This window comes from Euprymna scolopes, chromosome 42 (genome assembly GCF_053919585.1).
Source record: "Euprymna scolopes isolate OS-2025 chromosome 42, ASM5391958v1, whole genome shotgun sequence".
Classification (NCBI taxonomy): Eukaryota; Metazoa; Mollusca; class Cephalopoda; order Sepiida; family Sepiolidae; genus Euprymna; species Euprymna scolopes.
In genome coordinates, this window is record NC_136523.1 from 42,594,648 (window position 1) to 42,613,784 (window position 19,137).

At 29.0% G+C, this 19,137-nt stretch overlaps 1 protein-coding gene across 1 annotated transcript; it reads left to right on the forward strand.

Annotated features, from left to right (window-relative positions):
• The first annotated feature begins 519 nt into the window (after positions 1–519).
• LOC145267046 (cytochrome c oxidase subunit 7C, mitochondrial-like) lies at positions 520–9,362 on the forward strand. The gene is made up of 3 exons (XM_080122988.1): positions 520–692; positions 7,663–7,807; positions 9,308–9,362. Exons 1-2 carry the CDS (start codon positions 594–596, stop codon positions 7,777–7,779), a joined length of 216 nt encoding a protein of 71 aa, XP_079979114.1. The 5' UTR covers positions 520–593; the 3' UTR covers positions 7,780–7,807; positions 9,308–9,362.
• Positions 9,363–19,137: the final 9,775 nt, after the last annotated feature.

Here is a 19,137-nt window from a genome sequence, read left to right on the forward strand (position 1 = left end):
TTTTCTAAACCTAACCTACAACTAACCCTAACTTGCTTTTATTACATTTAGTAGCAATATTTGTTGACTATTTGTTTTATTTTTCTTTCTTTTTTTCCTTTCTCTCCTTTGAAAAGTTGACAATCGCCAATTTACGATTTAACTTGTCGTTTGCTTTTCTTGCCTTCTGATTGCACAAGTGCTTGCTTCTTCGGTATATTCCAGCAATTTATACGTGAGCAGCCGTAAAATGTCGATTTGTCCGATTCAAAAGCTTTACTAAGTTGTTTTAAAATACAGGCGAAATATGAGTGTGTGTGTGTGTGTGTGTGTGTGTGTGTGTGTGTGTGTGTGTGTGTGTGTGTTGCGACACTATTGTATAAATGAAAAAAAGAAAAACGGATATTTAAATAGCTTATCGATACAATGGTTATTTCTGTATGGGTTTCCGTAACTATTTAGTGAAGCTATCGTAAACAACTTTAAAAATGTCTTCCGGTCAGCTGATCAAAACGGCGCATTCTGATTGGCTGTTCGTCTTCACTTCCGGATTTATACTTTCGTTTCGCTGACTTCTTTCTCCCAAGTCACGCACCGCGAAAAAGCCTACCAAGATGTTCGCCAGAAAAGCCCTTTCCATGCTCTCCAGACGTGGGTTCTCCACCACGCAGGTTGTCCGTAGCGATTTCCAACAAAAGGGAATCCCCGGAAACGTAAGATGGATGACATATTTAATATACGAATTTTATTTGTTTTATTTGACTCCTGCCTTTTTCCTCTTCCAGGGAAATGTTTATTTATTATATGACCTTGCTAAAATCGTTTCGAATTGAATACGAAGTTCTCTAAGTGTAATAATTTAAAATTTTTGTTCATTTTTTAAAAAATAGTTATCTATTTATTTAATAAATGTCTTTAAAAATAAACTATAAATAAAATCATTACTTCATATTAAAACTGACCCTTTTGTCGTATTTAACGTCAAACAATAATACGGAGTTTCGTTTTATAAATGACCTCTAGGTTCGATGATAAAACCGATCGGAAACTGTTTATTTTTCGTATAGAATCACAAATGAACGATAATACTTGATATTTTATTTAATTTTTAGAAAACTTAATTCAAGCCAGCAAATAATTTTCCATCCGGCAGTTTGAAGGCTTCAACGTATTTTCGAATGTCGAAGGGTCACAAAGTAAACAAGGCTGCCATTTTGAAAATACAATTTAATATTAATTTTGAATATATTTTTATAAAAATCTACCTGATTTACACATTCTTTGGGTTATCTTGAACTTTTCAGCTTTAAAATGGTTGCTATTAAAACATTATCTTAATTAAAATTAGCTATAAAAATTGTTTTATATCACAGTTTGGCGTTCTTATTTAAAATAACACTTGGCACACGAGTGAGGCCGGGGAAATTGCGAAATAGGCACCGACTACAATGTTGAACGCAGCGCGTTGCAGGGAGTGTTCGTTAAACAAAAAATAAGTGTGCATGCATGCACGGTCCCATTTTACTTACGTTTTTGATCTGAAAAAGACTATAGTTAAAATTTTTGGTATTTTTTTTACGACCCGCCCCAGCCCAGCGCAGTATAAACACCCCCAATCACTATGTTAAGAACGGCTTTCGGAATACCCTCAACCTCCCCATGTTAAGAACGGCTTTCGAGGTTACGGGTGTTTAGTCCGAAAGTCATTCTTACCATGGGGAGAGGTTGGGGTGTTTGTAATATGTTGGTGCACGTCGAAAAAATTTATTTTTTATATATATATAAAAAACTTGGGTTTGTATTACTGTACACATAGATTCGAAAAAGTTGTCAAAAAACAAATATATAACAAAAAAATGTTATCAAAAGCAAGATAAGTTACTTTTCTACCAAACTGGATATATTTTTCGTGTTTTTATTCAATGTAACATGTTTATTCAGCTCGAAAAGCATACAGTGTTTACCGATGTATTGGAAAATTCAAAATGGCGGCCGACTCTCTCTTTAACACGGTAAGTTCGGAAAAAGGAGTAATAAATACTAAACTCGACAAAATACTGTTAGAAATTCGCTCAATATGTTTCCGTGACATAACTTGACATATATTCGGTGTTTTTTTAATAGTATTTTGTCTAGTTTATTATTTATAACACTTTTTCCCGAACTTACCGTGTTAAAGAGAGAGTTGGCCGCCATTTTGAATTTTCCAATACATCGGTAAACACTGTATGCTTTTCGAGCTGAATAAACATGTTAAAGTGAATAAAAACACGAAAATTATATCCAGTTTGGTAGAAAAGTAATTTATCTTGCCTTTGATAACATTTATTTGTTATATATTTGTTTTTTGACAACTTTTTCGAATCTGTGTACAGTATTACAAAGCCAAAAACTTAATTATAATGTAGATACGGGCAAAAATAGACAAATAAAGATGGGACATGCTTTTGAAAGCCGATTTATAACTTTTTTGTAGGTTTCCGACTACTTTTTGATAGTATATGAAAGATTAAATTAATTTCCAAAAGGAAAAAAATATATATTTGTACACGTGAAAAAAAAAAAAAGTTATGAAAAATGTTGGCACTTCTGCATAACAGTGTTATGAGGCGAATGTGTGCATCTTAGTTTCAAGAACGGCCGATAAAGGGCCTGTCAGTCGAGCAGGGGTCGATAAATCGTATCACACGTTGAAAAACAATATTATTAAAAATTTGGTACTAGTGCACTTATTGATCTGTGCTGAAATAAGGTTATTATTTAAAAAGCCATTCTTAACATGTGGAGAGCCTCTCCACTGGAGAGGAGGGTGTTTTGTAACTATTCTGTTAGCTGATGATATATTTTGATATGTTTTTATACAATTTTATGAAAAATAATAATAAAAAAATTATATGTTGCTACATTTTATATAATCGTACAGGAAAAAAAATTTCTAAAAACAACTTATGTTTCATGTCTAAAAAAATTTCATGCTTTTAACATTATTTATTTAAAAAAAATACAATTTGAATATTATTTCATTTAAAAGAAATAATAAAACTATATTTTTTATACATAAATGTTTCGCTTTTCATTTTTTTGTGTTATTTATTTTGTTATATATTTTTGTGTTCGATAACTCGTCTCATGGCATTGTCATGCAGAAGTGCCAAAATGTTTTCACGGTGAGCTAACCAATTCAGCTAAATTTTAAAAATTAAATAAATTCATTGTAAAAATCCTTTGAAAGATAAATATTAGTTTTCTGGGTTTGTTTCAAAGATAATTAGTAAAGTCCTAAGATATTAAAACACCTTGTTTGTACAAAAAAATAACTTAATTAGCCCCCACCCCCACCCCCCAATCAAGGGATTCTACCCTTCGTAAAATCGCAACAAACAGAAGTTTTCTAAACATCGATTTTACCGAAGCCCTAAATCTGAGACAGTCGAAAGACTATCTGAAAATGACGTCATGTAATTAAAAGGAGGTAGGGGATGCTGATTTTCTTTTCTGCCCCAAACGTGCATCTGTACATTCCTATTGTGACCGTTTGTATAATTTTTACCATTTTTTAATTTATTTTTCTATGTTTCTGTTTTTAAATTAAAACTTTTTTATTTTTTTAGATTATGTAAAAATTATGTTACACTGAAAGTTTCACATTCATACAAGCAAGAAAAATATTGGAATCTTGCATATAAAAATCATGCGAAACCTGTAATTTAAAAAAAATAATAAAAAAAAAAGTAGAAATATTATTTGCTATTATAATTTTTTATGTGACAATATTAAATAAACAATGCTTGATTCAATGATAATATCGGTTGTTCGAGAAATTAATTTTTCTTAGTTTTATCGGATTCATTAATATGAACTTTAGGGGCTTTTTTCGTAATGTTACTGTAAAAAAAAATTTTTTTTTTTTAATTGTTATAATTTATGATGTCTTATTTTCATTAAAAAAAAAAAAAAAAAAAAGTAAAAATAAATTCATTCATTTTTTTTTTTTTTTTTTTTTTTTTTTACTACTGAAAACCATAACTTTAATAAAGGTATATTTTGTTTAAATAAAATAATACATTTCCACTAAGATTTAAATAAAAATAATGGGTCCATTATATTCTGTGATCATTATTTGATAAATACTGAAAATTTCATTAAAACTGGTTAATTTCCTGATTTCTGGTGAATTTTTAAGTAAAGGGAGGGGGTCAAAATGTTTATGTATTTTGAGCATCGGCTATTCATTTTGCACGTACCGAGTATAATGGGACTGTGCACGCATGCATTTTTTTTTTTTTTTTGTTCAAGGAACGCTCCCTGCAATGCGCTGCGTTCAACATTGTAGTCAGTGCCTATTTCGCAATGGGGGGGGGGCTAACTCATGCATGTCAGCCAACGCTTATTTAAAAAAAAAAAAAAATTTTTTTTTAAATTACGGAAAAATTAAAAACAAAAACTTAGACCTGTGCATGCAAGTGTTTTTTTTTTTTCTAACCAGTTCACTTCTTGTTAGTAAACAAAAATAAATAATAAAACTGAGATCGAAACCAAAAACAGTGAGTCAAGTACGATAACTATTAGGCCATCTTGCCATGATTTTTAAGTGTTTTCAAACCTACTTATTCTTAACATAAAGAAGTTGTCGTGTGAATGATTCATGCAAGCGCAGTCATGAAACAGTTGACAAGCAGATAAAATTCCAAGTACCAATTTTTCAATTGTAACCCCTTAGTAGCCCTTTTTTCTGGATGAAAACTGATTAAAGAGTTTTCCATATGTCTGAGTACCCTATATACCAAATTTAAAGTTTGCAGATTAAAATTTGTTGAGTATATAAGTTGAGAGTTATCCTTATGCACACACATTCTCACTTTTCTAGATTTGTTTTTATTACATACAGGTTGATCGCTAGAAAATTTTGAGGTTTATAAATTTATTTAATTATTGGAATTCTTTTTTTTTTAAGATGAATAATTTGTATATTTATTTGCAGACTATTACCCTCATCTTTTATAGTTGTTTAACGTTTCGTAACAACTATTCCTCTGACCTTCGTCAAGTTGTTAACCGCGACAGGATAGGAATGCTGAATCTTCAACTGTATCTTTATTAATTACTGCCTTCCATTGTCTTGCCACATTTTGGCCAAGTAAACCTCTAGCCAACTTTGGGTAGCATTGAAACGGCAGAGTACAAAATAGACTTCGTGGTTTGGTGGGGGATGCCCTTTTCTCTTCCCTGCAGCCTCTCTCCCACAGAAGAGACGTTGCGAGCCTGTCTCTGTTTTATCGTTATTTCCATGTCTGAGCTCCAATCTCTCGTCCCCCCCCCTCGCCAATCTTTCACGAGAAACACCCGTCTGGCTGAAACTACTGTCAATAATTTTCCCCACTCTTTATCTGTGCCTAAATCCAAACGTAGATTCCATGAGCAGAGCTTCTTTCTCAGAAATGCACGATTGTGGAACTCTTCCGTTTGCCTGTTTCCCACCTGACTACAACTTGGATGTCTTCAAATCCAACATAAACAAATTCCTGACAAACCGCCCCCTTAAGTAAGACACTCTATCAAAACCCCCAATACTAATGATTACTACAATACTATCTCATTGATTACTGGTCCTGGATATGACCTTAAACTATATCCTTTGGGGAGTGTGGAGCCACCCTTCAATTGCCATTGCTCCCAGGTCCACTCTGACCCGGAGTGGTAGTACCTGTTAGGGTCCCAACTATGGGTTAAATAGAAACCGACTTGCAAAAAACAAATATATTCTATTAAAATTTTCTTCAAAATCACCAGATTCGGCATTAAATAACCTGAAAAGGGTTGATATGCTGTAAAAAAAACAACCAACCAACCATTGATTACTGTACACGCAATAACCTTTATCCCTGAGTGGCCTCCGGGCCTTGATAAGTGGTGACCCCCATATAAAAAAAACAAAACTGTAGAGATTCAATATCTCTATCCACTGTCCCATGGGCTCTGAATAGTTGGCCAAAATGTTGCTAAAACAACAGTAAAAGATGAGGATAATAATAGTCTGCAAATAAAGTTTACAATTTTTTTTTTTTTAATTTGATTTTCTCTTTCTTTAAATATTTGTAAATATTAGTATAATATTTTTTTTTTAATTTGATTTTCTGATTCTTTAAATATTTGTAAATATTAGTATATATTTTTTTTTTAATTTGATTTTCTGATTCTTTAAATATTTGTAAATATTAGTATATATTTTTTTTTTAATTTGATTTTCTGATTCTTTAAATATTTGTAAATATTAGTATAATATTTTTTTTTAATTTGATTTTCTCTTTCTTTAAATATTTGTAAATATTAGTATAATATTTTTTTTTTAATTTGATTTTCTGATTCTTTAAATATTTGTAAATATTAGTATATATATTTTTTTTAATTTGATTTTCTGATTCTTTAAATATTTGTAAATATTAGTATAATATTTTTTTTTAATTTGATTTTCTCTTTCTTTAAATATTTGTAAATATTAGTATATATTTTTTTTTAATTTGATTTTCTGATTCTTTAAATATTTGTAAATATTAGTATAATATTTTTTTTAATTTGATTTTCTCTTTCTTTAAATATTTGTAAATATTAGTATAATATTTTTTTTTTAATTTGATTTTCTGATTCTTTAAATATTTGAAAATATTAGTATATATTTTTTTTTTAATTTGATTTTCTGATTCTTTAAATATTTGTAAATATTAGTATAATATTTTTTTTTAATTTGATTTTCTCTTTCTTTAAATATTTGTAAATATTAGTATATATTTTTTTTTTAATTTGATTTTCTGATTCTTTAAATATTTGTAAATATTAGTATATTTTTTTTAATTTGATTTTCTGATTCTTTAAATATTTGTAAATATTAGTATAATATTTTTTTTTAATTTGATTTTCTCTTTCTTTAAATATTTGTAAATATTAGTATATATTTTTTTTTTAATTTGATTTTCTGATTCTTTAAATATTTGTAAATATTAGTATATTTTTTTTAATTTGATTTTCTAATTCTTTAAATATTTGTAAATATTAGTATAATATTTTTTTTTAATTTGATTTTCTCTTTCTTTAAATATTTGTAAATATTAGTATAATATTTTTTTTTAATTTGATTTTCTTTCTTTAAATATTTGTAAATATTAGTATAATATTTTTTAAATTTGATTTTCTCTTTCTTTAAATATTTGTAAATATTAGTATAATATTTTTTTTTAATTTGATTTTCTTTCTTTAAATATTTGTAAATATTAGTATAATATTTTTTAAATTTGATTTTCTCTTTCTTTAAATATTTGTAAATATTAGTATATTTTTTTATTTTTTAAATTTGATTTTCTCTTTAAATATTTGTAAATATTAGTATATTTTTTTTATTTTTTAAATTTGAGTTTCTCTTTCTTTAAATATTTGTAAATATTAGTATATATATTTTTTTAATTTGATTTTCTGATTCTTTAAATATTTGTAAATATTAGTATATTTTTTTTTAAATTTGATTTTCTTTCTTTAAATATTTGTAAATATTAGTATATATTTTTTTTTTTAAATTTGATTTTCTGATTCTTTAAATATTTGTAAATATTAGTATATATTTTTTTTTTAATTTGATTTTCTGATTCTTTAAATATTTGTAAATATTAGTATATTTTTTTTTATTTTTTTCAGAACTTGCCCTTTGACATCAACAATCGCTATAAATTGACAGTTATCTTTGTCCTTTTCTTTGGATCGGGTCTTGTCGCTCCACTCTTATTGGCCAGACATCAAATGTTGAAGAAGTAGGCAATTTTTCTAATGTCAGATTTTACATGTGAGTATATTGCAATATTCAGTCATGTGTCACACGTGAAGTAAATCTCCCATGACTTATAAATAAAAATTATACAAAATACTGTTAGAAACCCACCCAATATGTCTTACGGTAACATATTCGGTGGGTTTCTAACAGTATTTAGTTTTATTTTTTATTGTTAAGTCATTTTTTAAAATTTGAGGGTTTGTATTACTATACACACAGATTCAAATAAGTTGTCAAAAAACAAATATATAACAAATGTTATCAAAGGCAAGATAAGTTACTTTTCTACCTAACTGGATGTTTTTATTCAATGTAACATGCCTATTAAGCTCGAAAAACATACAATGTTTACCGATGTATTGGAAAATTTAAAATGGCACCCTAATCTCTCTTTGACATGGTAAGTTTGGGAAAAGGAGTTAAAAATAAAAAGATATGCAAAATACTGTTAAAAACCCACCGAATATATGTCAGCCTATGTCACAGTAACATATATTGAGCGAGTTTTTAACCATATTTTGTTTAGTTTTTTATTTATAACTCCTTTTCCCAAACTTAATGTGTCAAAGAGAGATTCGGGCACCATTTTAAATTTTCCAATACATGGGTAAACATTGTATGATTTTTCGAGCTTAATAAGCATGTTACATTGAATAAAAACACTAAAAACATATTCAATTAGGTAGAAAAGTAACTTATCTTGCCTTTGATAACATTTATTTGTTATTTGTTTTTTGACAACTTTTTCGAATCTGTACAGTAATACAAACCCAAATTTGAATATTTAGGTGTCAATTCGCTGTCATTTTACTTGTTCTTCCCAAACACTTGACACTTTTTCGAACTGAATAAACATTCTAGGGTGAGTAAAACCACTAAAGACTTGTTCAGCTAGGTAGAAGAGTAATTCATCTTGCCTTTTTGATAACATTTATCTATAAAGTGAACATGTCTGTGGTGTATATTTCCCTACACAATAACTCTGTCAATTTTTAGTCTACAGAGTCGAAATTTGATATACAGGGTACTGAGATTTAAGAAAATCTATGTGATCGGTTTTCGGCCAGAAATTTGGCTGTTAAGGGGGTCAAAGTTCAACGATTTGACCTTTGAGAACTCTACCAAACTCCTCCAACAATTTTGGGTCTAAACACTTGAAATTTTAGAGATAGGTTCCTTGGACATGGATCTAACTTAATAACTTGATTTGAGCCCAAAACAATACATTTTAAGGGGTCATAATAGGAGTCAAAGTTTTAAAAAATTGACTTTTTTTTTTTTTTTTGCTCAACATACACCTACAAACACCCGGGCAACGCTTGGCACCCATGCTAGTTTGTTATATTTTTGAATTTTTGAGCACTTTTTTTTAATCTCTGGATTGAAAAGCAATTGAGTTTTGTTTTACAAATATTTAATTTTATTCAAAAAACTTTTTTTTTTTTTTTTTTTCTAATATATTTTCTGTTGACAAAATATTTGATTGTTATTTAATTTTTTTTTTTTTTCCAGGTGATTTCAACCAGAAAATTTAGAACAAAATGTGAATAAATTAACTGAAAATCTTTTTCTGTTTTGTGCTTTTTTTCATTTTTTTTTTTTTTTTTTTTTTTTTCTATGCCTACATTTATTTACATAAGTCTCCTCAGAAAACGGTCATTTTAGTTCGTTTTTCAAACAGAAAATCTGTTATGAAAAGAAGTTGGATGTTGACTGTAATAAATTTAAAAATTAAAAAAAAAATTTTTTTTTAATTTACCTCCCTCCCCACCTCAGATGAGGCGTCGGGCAAAACAAAACAAAAAACAAACAAATTATGGCTCCTACAAAAACTGCTGACACCTACTTTCTTTTGTTAGTTTTTTTGTGTGTGCTTCTACAGTACGGGGCACAAATAAAAATCACATTCCAAGTAAAAACTTTCATATACTTGCATATCATGCAAAAATTAGGGGAAATTATCAAATAAAAGCAGCAGACTGCCTGACATTGCCCTGTTGTAAGATACGCTTAAATATATTTTAATGTATGCAGATATCATATTTATTATTATAGAGCCAATTTTCTATTGAGTGTTATATTTTACCCAATATCTATACAGGGTGTCCGTAAAGTTACTATACAGTGATTTCTTAACTATTAATACAAATATAAAACAATAAGACTGTATAGTAACTTTACGGACACCCTGTATATATAGGCATCACTCTTCCACCTACCCCCCCCCCCCCCCGCCGGCCTAACCTAATCGTAAAATACGCTTGAATATATTTTAATTCGTGCAGATTTCCTATTCATTATTATAATGCTAATACTTCATTAATGATATTGTCCCCAATATCTAGCAGTGATTTCAAAAGTTAAAAGATTTGGGTGCCATCAGCTAGAATCGAAACGAAAACATAGCGTTCCAGTTTTAGTTGTTAAGTTTGATAGAAATTTTGTCATGACGTTAAAATTTGAGATGACAACAAATTCAGACTTTTAATATAATCTAATATATAAACGGCTCCATATTTTCAAACTCCATCTCCTCCAGAGCTGAAAGTAGCAGAGTGGCGCTAAGGGCCGCAAATGATTGGATTTTTTTACAGACTTTTCTGTTATGGGGCTTTAGCCGGTTAAAATTGTTTTACAGGGTTCAAAAATGTGTCAAATTTTAAAAAATTGTTATACATGTACATTGATCTTATTAAAAATAAACTAAGTTCATATGCGTGTCACGTTGGTACAGTGGTAACGTCACCAGCTTTAAATGCTACAGTTTTGCTTTCAGGTTCGATTCTAGCTGATGGCACCTAAATACTTTTTTTTTTTGGTTGAAATCACGGCTATAATTATATATATATATATATATATATTTATATATATATATATTTATATATATATATATTAAATTATAATTATATATATATTAAATTAAATTATTATTATATATTAAATTATTATATATATATATTAAATTATTATTATATATATATATTAAATTATTATTATATATATATATTAAATTATAATTATATATATATATTAAATTATAATTATATATATATATTAAATTATGATTATATATTAAATTATAATTATATATATATATTAAATTATAATTATATATATTAAATTATAATTATATATATTAAATTATAATTATATATATTAAATTATAATTATATATATATATTAAATTATTATTATATATATATATATATTAAATTATAATTATATATATATTAAATTATATATATATATATATATATTAAATTATTATTATATATATATATTAAATTATTATTATATATATATATATATTAAATTATATATATATATTAAATTATATATATATTAAATTATATATATATATATATATATTAAATTTTATATATATATATATATATATATATTAAATTATATATATATATATATATTAAATTATATATATATATATTAAATTATTATATATATATATATATTAAATTATTATATATATATATATATTAAATTATTATATATATATATATATTAAATTATTATATATATATATATATTAAATTATTATATATATATATATATTAAATTATTATATATATATATATATTAAATTATTATTATATATATATATATATTAAATTATTATTATATATATATATATATATTAAATTATTATTATATATATATATATATATATATATTAAATTATTATTATATATATATATATATATATATATTAAATTATTATTATATATATATATATATATATTAAATTATTATTATATATATATATATATATTAAATTATTATTATATATATATATATATATTAAATTATTATTATATATATATATATATATTAAATTATTATTATATATATATATATATATTAAATTATTATTATATATATATATATATATTAAATTATTATTATATATATATATATTAAATTATTATTATATATATATATATATTAAATTATTATTATATATATATATATATATTAAATTATTATTATATATATATATATATTAAATTATTATTATATATATATATATATTAAATTATTATTATATATATATATATATTAAATTATTATTATATATATATATATATTAAATTATTATTATATATATATATATATATTAAATTATTATTATATATATATATATATATTAAATTATTATTATATATATATATATATTAAATTATTATTATATATATATATATATATATATTAAATTATTATTATATATATATATATATATATATTAAATTATTATTATATATATATATATATTAAATTATTATTATATATATATATATATTAAATTATTATTATATATATATATTAAATTATTATTATTATATATATATATATATATGAAATCTTGACAAATGAAAATATATTTAAGCATATTTTATGCTCGGGCAAAGCCCCCTCCCCTCGGAATCAATAATTTATTTTTGCCTGATACATAAGTATATATCAGTCTTTTAAATTTATTTGGAATTGCAATTTTCACTTGTGCCAAATACTATGTAAGCATTTTTTTATTTACTTATTTTTTTTTATTTATTTATACAGGACTAGCCGGGGGAGGGGACATGTGTGTTGAGCAAAAAAAAAAAAAAAGTGGTAGTAGACAGGCAGGCTCGAACCCTTACTGCAAAGGAGGAAAAGAACAAAAAAAAAGACATGACTTGTTTGCTATTGCACCCATCACCAAACCGGAAATGACGGATGTTTAAATTAAGACTAGTCAATCGAAAAGAGGGGGATAACTTTAAAAATATCTGCGAAAAAAAGCGACCTCTCTCTGTAGAAAAGCGCCCAGTTGAGGGTGGAGAAATAATTGTTTTTAGCCAATTTTCCAATATTTGTCATCCAAAGGGTTGAGCTTCAAAGCAATTCCGATCTCATGAAAATATGTTGCCCCTGTTGAAAGTTTTAGGCAGACATACAAACATGATGATTGCAACGTCTTGTCGGACGAGTGCCAGTCCCTCAGTCACTGAAAGTCCATGAGCCTGAAGATGACTTTTTAGTCCTGCCAGCGACTTGTACGCCCTCAAACAGACATGACACTGAAAACCGTCATTGGTATATGTACATATATTCACATACATAGATATATATAGGTACAAACATATACATCCACACATGCATATACATATATAAATATACATACACTTTTTTTATTTTATATATATATATATATAATAATGGTAGATCAGTTATTGCATGCTTCAGGCCTGCACACGTCACAACTTTTCCATCGCCACAGGACTTTTTTTTTTTTCTTTTTTTTTTTTTTTTTTTTTTTTTTTTTTTTTTCAGACAAATGTCTGAGGGAGTATCTGCACGAAGATGTTATTGCAGAGTTTTAGCTTTTTACGACAGCTAAGTCTCTCTCTCGGTTCAAAATGTTGAGATCCAGCAAGAGCAAGATAGTCAGCAACAAGTCAAACTGCAGACCAGCTTAATGCGGGTACTGGTCTTCCGCTTTATGTTTTTTTTTTTTTTTTTAAATCAGATTTGCTTCTCCTAGAGAAGTTGCCTTCACCACGGCTTATGGGAGCCCTCTCCACCCCAATGCTATTCGGTGCATGTCTGGGATTTAGGTTGCTGGGCACCAGAGCATATTCCACACACCGGTGAGTCATGTATGCCGCAGCTGACAAAGCCTAAGCTTCTCTGGAGGTTTCTGTCAGGGTTACCTCACCCTTAGTCTTTGGTTAAAGAACCTCAGCCCACAAGGAGGTGGATGTCCAGTTATACAGCGCCTGACACGCTGTTCATCAGTCGTAACAATAAATAAATAAAAACAACTCCAAAACACACGACAGGTAAAAACAGGTGGTCATGAGTTGCTGTGTTTGTGCAAATCCCAAACTCAAAGGAGCGACCAAAATGGAAGAACTCCCTAGCAATCACGACGACGGTGGATCCAATTAATTTGCTTTTACCTATTCACGTTCAAATCAATTTAGATAAATTAATACATAAATTAGAAAAAATACATGTCCGATAAAAAAAAAAAAAAAAAAAATTTTAAGGACGCTTAGTCTCTTTGATGATGATGAACACAAACATAAGTAAAAAATAAGACATGTTCGACAGAAACAGTACGTGTAATGGACAGACCTTGGTCGCAATCCTCTCTTAAAAATGTTCGTATAGAAAAAAAATTTTAAGGACGCTTGGTCTCTTTGATGTTGATGATGATGTACACAAACACAAGTAAAAAATACAAGCATACATTTAAACAGACACGTGAGATTTATTTTATAGTGTTGTATATTGGTTTATATTGGAGATATATTAAAATGTGTCATGAGTTATCTAGTGGATGTGAGATATTGTTCTTTTAACAGACGGATAATAAACATATCAATCGTATGTATGCTGTATGAGGGCATGATATTGACATGTAAACTGAATCATGTTGTATCAGACTTATCACACGGGATATTTTTACAGTTCATATGTAAGAAGAATATATGCTACATACCTTTTTTCTTGAAGAGTTCTGTATCTTTCCGCTGCTCCGTGACGAACCATGAAACGATCAGCACCATTCAATTGAGACATCTGTTCTTATTTGTGAAACCATTAAAACAACTCTTTATATTTTTATAATATAAATTCATTACAGTTGTCTCAAATGGTTTTCACAGGATCTGCTGTTTTCTACATTTTCTATTTTTACAGTTCGCTCCCTAGCTGGCTGTCCACCCCTGTCTAGACGTGTGTCCACTCTGGTGGTCAATCCTCAACTCTCTGAATCTCTCCAAAACTAACTACATCACGTGTTCTCTTACATCACCTAATTACGTGTCTCAGACCAACCTAATGTCCACAGCTAGTTATTTGTTTATTCAAAACCCCAAAGTAATATTTACATATATTTTCTATTTTCACATTCCTTTTGCAATTCACACGTTAATCATTTCTTCTGCAATTTAATTGTTTATTCTTCTAATCATAATAACTGATCCAGCGACCATCCGTTGCTCAAATCAATTAATAAGAATACAATAACAATAATGTTTTGACCATTGACCCCACTTGCCACAGCGAACAGATACTACGCTATGATCACAGCCTAAAGGGTCATAACATTACAATAGATGAGGATAAAATCAATTGTAACCCCATGGTTACATCCTCTCTAACCCTACTTCTATACTAGGAAAACTCTGGTCATCTCTATATAAATAAAATGAACTCATTTTTTCCCGTCGGATTTTGACCTTAATAGGATTAAAAATCAAGATATTTCATGCAAATATAATATGCACAAACGGCAGAACAATATCTGAGGTGTGTTATAGGCTTATTATTTCTCAAATTCCTCGATAATCTTAGATTTCTATACTTTTTCTGCTGAGAAGTCACGGCCAAAATCGGTTAAGATCAATGGAAGTGGTAAAATATTTTCTCTCTAATAAATTCCTCCTCCCCCTGCCACCACTTAACACCGTTTGGGGATCATTCACAAGGAACAGTTGAGAAGAGAACACCGGTTTGGCTTCGTAGTTCTTTCATGTGAAGTTATTTAAAATCACTAAACTAAGCTGCAGTGCTCTGTGGCGTAGTGGTTAGCGTGCTGGACAATTCACATTATATTTTCACGTTCGCGCCGACCTACTGTAGTCGTTTTTTTTTTTTTTTTTTTTTTTTTTTTTCCTAAACAACTGGAATGGACTTTTCTTGGTGGCCGAACTGTTAACGTTGCAGATGTTTTTTTTTGTTTTTTTTCACACTTTATTTTCCTACTTTTACTCATGACTCCGGGTTTGATCCTTCCTACTTACCTACCATAACATTTTTTAAAACTCTCCCCCCCCCCCCCGTTCCGGAAACAAACACTCGGGCAACGCCGGGTACCCCCGCTAGTCTATAATATTTGTTTCCCCTGCATTTGGGTTTTTGATTCCATTACAGACCAACTGTCTAATTTCAGCACATCATGATGGTAGCTTTTGGATTATTTTTTAATGCAGCAACCACAATACGCTTTTCCTAGATCTGAGAAGCAACAACGCTTAAGTCGATCGCAATACTGATGTCGTGTTTTGAGTCTCCAGTTGTTTCGTGTTGCATACAAACTAAAGTTGTCCATCTTAAATTGTGGATAACTATTTAAGGATTAGTATTTTTATGCACAAAAACCATGTTCTTATATGCATGTGATGCGAATGGTATAGTCATTTAACAACTTGTCAAGCGCCGCTAGTTGTGATGACAGTGGTTAACGAGTTGTGTGGTTAAAAGCTATTTGTTTTTTTAGTATCCGATTTACTATTTCTGTGTTTTGGTATCCAAGTTTTGGCCTCGAAAACTTTACATCATGTGACATTATAGATGATGTAAACCAAAAGCATCACCTCGTCTCAAATGCACATACTCTTTTATCATTTTATCAATCTATATATATATATGAAAGTGTCTGTCTCTGTGTACATTTCCCTACGCAATAACAGCCAATTTTCAGTCTACAGACTCGAAATTTGATATACAGGGTACTGAGATTTGGGAAAATCGATGTGATTGGTTTTCGGCCAGAAATTTGGCGATTCGGAGGTCAAAGCTCAATGATTTGACCTTTGAGAACTACAAAACTCCTCAGACAATTTTGGGTCTAAACACTTGAAATTTTAGATATAGGTTCGTTGGACATGGATCTAACTTAATAACTTGATTTGAGCCCAAAACAATAAATTTTAAGGGGTCAAAGTTTAAAAAAATTGACCACTTTTTTTTTTTTTTGCTCAACATACATCTCCAAATACCCGGGCAATGCCGACCACCCATGCTAGTACTTAGATAAAAAGAACCAATAAAAAGATCAAAATATTTTGTTTCTAAATTTAAAAAAAAAAAAGTTTGTCTGTAGGAGACTGTGTTCAAAGATCACACAAAAAAAATAAGCCTCTGTCCCATCGACATAATGTTGCATCCCTCTGCCTGTTCTACAAGTATTTTAATGGTGAATTCTCTGAACTACAAACACTTGTGCCCTCTCTATGTAGATACCCCCGATAAACCCGACAAGCAGCTAAATCGCACCCCTTCACATATCCCTCGGTGTAAGAAAGCCTTCTACTTCAATCGTTTCTTCCCCAGAAGTGCTAGACTTTGGAATTCCCTTCCGGGATTTTGCTTTCCCAACTGTACTGACATGCAGAAGTTCAAGTGTAATGTGAACAGACATCTTGCTACTCATCTCCCTTCATAATATCCCTGCAACTTATGTCCCCGATAGTATCCCCTTACATCAAAGTGGCACCGTGCCTTGTTCGGGTTGAAAATTGAATAACATAAATAAAATAATTTTTAAAAAATGCAGATCAAGATCAATAAAATAGAAAATTAAAAAAAAAAAAAAACGCTTCTAACAAAATTTAAAATATCGTTTTTTTTTTGTTTTTTAAAACCATCACAAAGTGCACGGTTAATTTTGTGTAAAGATATGCAATATATTTCTACATAGCATAAATCAATATATTTCTACAAAGAATAAATGAAGGGCCCATGATGCAGTGATTTAAGTACTTAGAAAAATTCCATTATAAAAGTGACTTTCTGAAGGTTGAATGTTTAATCTTCAGTGTGCGCGATCAAAAATACAATTGTGATTTAATTAGGACCTCTGCCCATTCATGGCTGTCGGAATAAGTGCATGCTAACCTCGTGAATTAAATAAGATTTTCATTTGAAATTCCATGCATCTTCCCGAGGTCAGTAGGGAGATAGACAAGATATACCTGAACAAGGTCAGAAGTTACATTGACTAAAACGTGAAAATAACACTTAAGATGGGAACAGTAGTTCAAAAAATCCAAATAATATAGATGAAGGATAAAAGGTTAATGTAGTTTGCTTGAAGCATTGTGTAATTAAATGTAATTTGTAGCAGCAGTGTTACGGAGAGATACAAACTGAAGCGGAAGAATGGTTCAAGTCAAACACATATCTGATGAAGAGATTTTTCTCTAAATATTATAGAATACTGATATCATGTCGAAAAAAGTAGGAATTACGAAAAACAATCTGGTAAAAGATGTTCTAGTATCTAATAAAATATCATGTGCAGAAGGCAGTATGATGCAGAAGTGTAACAGAAACACAAACTAAAGCAGATGAAGAATAGTTTTATTAATACAACTAATGTGTATATATTTCGTACACATTTTATTGGTCCCCCGACAAAAGGGGGAGTGGACCTGTAAATTCACCATTGTTCATTCGTCTATCTGGACTTTTCTCAATAACTACGCATTGGAAGTTTTGCACAAACATTAAACATGGTATAAGTAAAAAAAGTAACGGAACGGAATTTCCAGAAAAACTGATGCCTTTCGGGTTAAAGTGGCTAAAATTGGCACTTTTTTGCCTATTAAAAAAATTGATGCGTTGGTTTTTTATAAAACTTTCTGAAAAGTTGTAACTAACTGATTTCTATATAATTTTGTTTGTCTATACTTCACGATGACTCTTGGGTGTGCCCCAGGGGCTCTTTTACGGCTAATAAAAACACTCCATTTTTGGGATTATTTTACCATATTTGTTCAAAATTTTCTGTGTATGTCTATTTAGCAGTTTTGCACTCAAATTTAAATATGTTAAGGCCTTGGGGACTTTAGGGGCTAAACGGGCAGGGGGTGGGCAAATGATGGACTTAGTCATTTCTTTTTTTTTTTTTTTCATGGTGCAGACTCAAATTTACATATGTTAAGGCCTAAAACTGCACCGTTTGTTCATTTTCACCAAGATTTGACGTCCCCTGAGGACTTGTGGGGCTAAATGGGGGGGGGGCGATGCTGAATTTAGTCATTTATTTATGCCTCGTTCACTGTGCAGTCACGGGGGACCATGCATGCTTCACTTGTTTATCTTTGCATTGTGATTATTAGAATATTCTTTTCATTATTTTGACTCCAGTATATATCAGTTTATATCTTATGTTTTTATATAGAGTGATGTGGTTCTCAGTTGATTAACTGTGACGAATATATACTCGAGAGTCAAAACAATAAGAATATTCTCTTGTCATAGCCCTAGTGATTACCTGTGTCAGCTGGTCTGATGGAATATCCGTATTCTATAATACTTGACCAACACATCAAACACATATGTGACAAAGAGATATGTATACTAGGTCAATTATAGTTCTGTCACTACATCTTAGGAGGGTTGTGGATTGGTTCATCATCGAGTGCAGGAACTGTACCGTCAGTTCATAAGAATGGTTAATTATCAAACGCTTCATACTTTTAGTTGCAATCGAACTTCATACTTTTTCTAATGGCTGGATATTTATACACATCATTTGTTTTATGGTCTTT

Excerpts from the sequence above, each read along its gene's own strand:
- LOC145267046 (XM_080122988.1), top strand. The coding sequence starts at position 594 with ATGTTCGCCAGAAAAGCCCTTTCCATGCTCTCCAGACGTGGGTTCTCC. Across the intron at positions 693-7,662 it reads AAAAGGGAATCCCCGGAAAC|AACTTGCCCTTTGACATCAA; the intron begins GTAAGATGGATG and ends TATTTTTTTCAG.